The 5,303-nt window shown below is 49.7% G+C and overlaps 1 protein-coding gene across 1 annotated transcript in view; it reads right to left on the reverse strand.

The window, feature by feature from the left end:
• Stx1a (syntaxin 1A) overlaps positions 1–5,303 on the reverse strand; it is a 27,674-nt gene that overhangs the window by 1,595 nt on the left and 20,776 nt on the right. Inside the window, exons 8-9 of the mRNA XM_005344642.1 lie at positions 3,829–3,966; positions 361–471 (exon numbers count right to left, since the gene is read on the reverse strand). Coding sequence (XP_005344699.1) covers positions 361–471; positions 3,829–3,966 — 249 coding nt within the window. The remainder of the gene's footprint in view (positions 1–360; positions 472–3,828; positions 3,967–5,303) is intronic.

A 5,303-nucleotide genomic window follows, 5' to 3' on the forward strand; every position in this document is an offset into this window, starting at 1 on the left:
GTGAGGGGCTGGGGGTATAGCCAGCCTGGAATCCCCCAGTGAGGGGCCGGGGATATAGCCAGCCTGGAATCCCCCAGTGAGGGGCTGGGGGTATATCTCAGTAGTAGAGCTTTTGTCTAGCATGTGCTAGATCCTGGGTTCCATCCCCTATATGGACAAGAACACCCAAAAATCAGGAAAATGAGGGCTGAGATCTGAAGGGTCAGGACAAGGGGTAGGGGGTGGCCTAGAATGGGCTGTTGATGGAGCGGTGAAGGCTATGGTTGGGTTTCTGAAAACGGGACAGAGGCAGGTGGGGAGGAGTGTCTCACAGCCTGGGGGCTCTCTGGGGCACGGGCTTGGACAGAGCTGGCCACTGACCCTGCGCGCCTTGCTCTGGTACTTGACGGCTTTCTTGGTGTCAGACACTGCCCTCTCCACGTAGTCCACAGCGTGCTCCACGTTGTACTCGATCCTGTCAATCATCTCCCCCTGCAGGACCAGGGGTACCCAAGGTCCAGGCCTCCCTCCTCATAACCAGAAGGGAGCTCAGTGGAGGGATTCAGGAAACTACCCTGAAGTCAGAGAGAGAGAGAGAGAAGAGAGTGGTGAGGAGGGCAGGGAGCTTCTCCCCTGTGCCACCAGGCCAGGCACCTGGCCAGGGCATCTTGAGTACAAGGCATGCCAGGAACAGCTCCCATCTTTCCCAAACAGCAGCCATCCTGGGGGTGAAATTGGCCATGCAGTCTCAGGCAAGGGTGAAGATCATGCAGAGGGTGGTCAGCTGTGACTGTATGAAGTGCAAAATGCCAGGCACAGAAAGGCAGGGCGGGAGTGGGTGGGCTGCATCCTGAGCCAGGCCTGGCCAAGGTGTAGCAGGTGACCATGGGCAAGCCTCTTACTCTCTCCTTACGGGCCAGTTCCGATTCTTTTAAAGATTTTATTTATTATGTATACAGTGTTCTGTCTGCATGTACACCTGCATGCCAGAAGAGGGCACCAGATCCTATCATAGATGGTTATGAACCACTATGTGGTTGCTGGGAATTGAACTCAGGACCCTCTGGAAGAACAGTCGGTGCTCTTAATCTCAAAGACATCTTTCCAGCCCTCCATGAAGCTCTTAATATCTGCTGTCTTCAAATTTTGAGACCCTTTAGCCAGCCCACAGTCCTCTCTGGGTTCTGTGTTCTTCAACTGCCCATGACTCCGCCCCACAAGACTCACAGCAATGGTGTGTCTCAGTCTGAGTCTGACACTTCCTCCTGGGAGCTTCTCACCAGGACACCAGGACATAAGGTTATGTTACGTCTACCCACAGAACCCCTAGTATACCCAGGCATGACTTAGGAGCCTAGCACTTGAGAGGCTAAGCAAGAGGACCAGGAGTTCAAGGCTAGCCTGGTATACAAAGCAAGACCCTTCCTTACAAAGGTAAAAGAAATCACAATCCCTCCCCCCCCAAAAAAGACCCAAACAGATGATGATAATAATAGTAAGAAAACCAAAAACAAACAGCACCAAAACCCCAAGAAAACCAGGTGTAGTGACACAGCTAAAATTCTAGCACAGAGGAGGCTGAGCCAGCATAAGGAGTTCAAAGCCTAGCTTGTGCTATAAACAGCAAGCAAAAGAACAAAACTAAATCGACACTAAAAGTCAACAACAAAATCAACATCAACGAAGCCAGATGTGGAGACTTAGCCCTGTACTCGCAGCACTCAGGAGCTGGAGGAGGGGATCACCATAGACCTGAGGCCAGCCAAGGAAGACCCCATCTCAGAACAAAGGGCTGGAGCTGAGGCTCAGTTGCTATGGCAGTTGCCAGGAATGCCTGGAATGCAGGATGTCTCTCTCACATTCGGATCCTCGGCACTGAGTTCAGTGGCACACACCTGTGATTGCACCATCTGGGAGGAAGTGGAGGCAAGGGGATAGGATGGGCAGTTCAAGGTCCAAGACGCGAGACGGCTCAGGAGATAAGGCTGATTCCGGCCAAGTCTGAGTTCAGTTGGCCCACATAACTGAAGGAGAAAACTTACTTCCAAAGGCACAAATGAACACAGATACACGTGCGCGCGCGCACACACACACACACACATGCACACGCAAGCACACACACAGATGTAAAATGTTTTGATTTTCTTTTTTAAATAAAAAAACCCAAGGTTAGACTGAGCTGGCTCAGTGGTTATGAGCCCAAAACCCCAATTCCAGGGGAGTGGACCCCCTCTCCCGGCCTCCATGAGCCCCAGGCACATAGTGCACGGACATGTATGCAGACGAAACACCCATACACATTAAAAAATATATATAATATATATTATATAAGTAATACAATATATAAATATATTATATATAAATAATATATATGTGTATATCTATTAGTTCAAGGTCATCTTAAGCTACAAATCAAGTTTGAGGCTAGCACGGCACATCTGAGACCGTCTCCAAAGCAAAACCCACTCAGGGGGGCTGGAGAGATGGCTCAGAGGTTAAGAGCATTGCCTACTCTTCCAAAGGTCATGAGTTCAATTCCCAGCAACCACATGGTGGCTCACAACCATCTGTAATGAGTTCTGGTGCCCTCTTCTGGCCTGCAGGCATACACACAGACAGAATATTGTATACATAATAAATAAATATTAATAAAATAAAATAAAAAACCCCACTCAATAAGAGCTAAAGAAATAAAGGAACAGCTTCCTGGTATGGTACTCAGAACCACCAGTCTTCCCACCTCATCTGTCTCCAACTTTGGCTTGGCCTTGACCACTCCCTACATCCCACAGACCTCCTTTCTCCTCAAGCTCAGCCTCCTGCTGAGCCCTTGGCATTGCCGGTCCCTCAGCCGGAGGCTGCTTCTCATTTCTCTTGGGAACCCTTCTTGGTTGGTCCCTTTGTGAAGGGCAGAGGAAGCCCTGAGTGGATGGAGCCCCGAATATGTGTTAGGACACAGGCGCAGCCTTCACTTCAGCACTCAGGAGGCAGAAGCAGTTGGATCTCTACATCTGAGTTCAAGGCCAACCTGGTCTACATAACAAGGCGCTGTCTCAAAGCAAAAACAGAACAAGAAAGAAATAACAAACTTGCAGTGGCAGGCGGAAGTCAGGTAATTGGGGTGAAATGGCTCGGTTGTCAAGTACCTCAGTTTGGATCCCCTGTAAAAAGCACCCACGTATAAAGTCAGCCACAGAGACCCATGCCTCTAACCCCAGTTCTGTGAGCCAGAAATGGAGATTTGAGGCTCACTGGTAAGTTAGTCTAGCTGATTTGGTGAGCTCCAGATTCAGTGAGAGAAGGTGTCTCAAAGAAATAAGGCACATATGCATGTGTACACACACACACGCGCGCGCGCGCGCGCGCGATCTCAAGTTTTAGTTTGACTTCGTGTTAGGCCTCATTCTTAACTATCCCAGGTCTCCTGTGGCTCCCAAGCCACAGGCTGAATATGCCTACCTAGGACTCTGAGCCCCCAGCATCACCAGAGAATATTCCATTTGTTCTATAGAGATGCTGTGCTGTCCTTTCCCACCCAACAGCCATTCACTCCTGCAAGCAATGCTCGGTTGTCTTGCCCATTGCTAAGCCTTCTGCTCCTAGTGACCCATGACAGAGTTTGTGAAGCCAGGATGGGGCTGGGGTGAGGGATGGGACCAGGCAGGGCCAGGCAGACCAAGCAGAGCCATGCAGCAGGATCCCTGGAGGCCCTTACAACAGACTATGGTTACCTGAAGACACTGTCCCTCCCAGGCAGGGCAGCGTGTTGGGTGGAAAGGGAAGGGGTTAGTGTAGTTCTGGATGCTGCTGGGAGCCAGAGGTCCTAGCATCGCGGATGCGGGCACTCACCTGGCTCTCCACCAGCATGGCCATATCCATGAACATATCGTGCAGCTCCCGGATGCTGGTCTCCAGCTTGATGATCTCACTGTGCCTGGTCTCGATCTCGCTCAGCGCCTGCTTCGAGATGCTGGAGTCCATGATGATCTAGGAGAACGGGGAGCCTGTTATTTTTCGTTTTTCAATTTATGTGTGTTTGTTTAGATGTGTGAGTGTAGTGACTGAGGGCCAGAAGAAGATGCTGGACCCCCTAGAGCTGGAGTGACAGGTGGTTAGGAGCCGTCAGACACAGGTACTGGGAACGAAGTTCATGCTCCCCAGAAGAGCAGCAAGGGATCTTAACCACAGTCATTTCTCCAGGCTCAGTGATTAGTTTTGTCAATTTATTGTTGTTGTTTGAGACAGGGTATTTCTATAGCTTTGGTGCCTGTTCTGAACTTGTTCTGTAGACCAGGCTGGCTTCAAACTCAGAGATCCGCCTGTCTCTGCCACCGAGTGCTGGGATTAAAGGCGTGCACCAACACCGCATTAACAACATTAATTTTGTCAATCTGACATAACCTGAAATCACCAGGAAGAGTCTCATCTCAACGGAGACTGTTCAAATCAGCTTAGTTATGGACATATCTATGAAGGAGTGTCTTAATTATCAATGAAGGATTGTCTAATTATCAATGTTAACTGAGATGAGGAGACCCAGCCCACTGTGAGTGGCACCATTCCCTACCCAGAAGATCCTGGACTATGTTAAGAGGAAGCTCACCGAGCACTAAGCATGCGAACATTCATTTTCTCTCTGCTTTGACTGTGATGTGACTAGCTACTTCAAGCTCCTGTGAGCTAGATTATGACCCCTTTCCCCTGAGTTGCTTTCTGTCCAGGCATGGACAGCCATTATCACAGCCATGGAAATGAAATGAGAACAGGGGCCAAGGAGAAAGGTGTCTAGGATAAGCAGAGGTTACGCAGAAGCAGCAGCCGCCACAGCCCTTCCCGCCTCCTGTTTGGCTCCACTGCTAATTAGTTTCTGTGTGACTCAATTCCTGCCTGAAATGAGGAGCTGATGACCCCCCCCCCACAAACACACAGAGTTAGTGCTCAACAAATGACTGCTTTATTAAGGCAGGCATGAGTGTGAACCCCTTTAATCCCAGCACTTGAGAGGCATCAGCAGACAAATCTCTGTGAGTTCCAAACCAGTCAGGTCTGCACAGAGAGTTCTAGGACAGCCAGGGCCACATAGTGAGACCCTGCCACCGAAAATAAACAAACAAATAAATAATATAAAATGCATACACGCCCTTATTTATTGTGTGTATGTGAGTGTGTGTGCAACCATGCTCAACAGCACATAGGTGGAAGCCAGACAAGGCGTCATTTTCTCCTTTCAGAAATAGTCCCGGCTCTCTGTGAGTTCGAGACCAGCCTGGTCTACAAGAGCTAGTTCCAGGACAGGCTCCAAAACCACAGAGAAACCCTGTCTC

Source organism: Microtus ochrogaster, chromosome 2 (assembly GCF_000317375.1).
Source record: "Microtus ochrogaster isolate Prairie Vole_2 chromosome 2, MicOch1.0, whole genome shotgun sequence".
Taxonomy (NCBI): Eukaryota; Metazoa; Chordata; class Mammalia; order Rodentia; family Cricetidae; genus Microtus; species Microtus ochrogaster.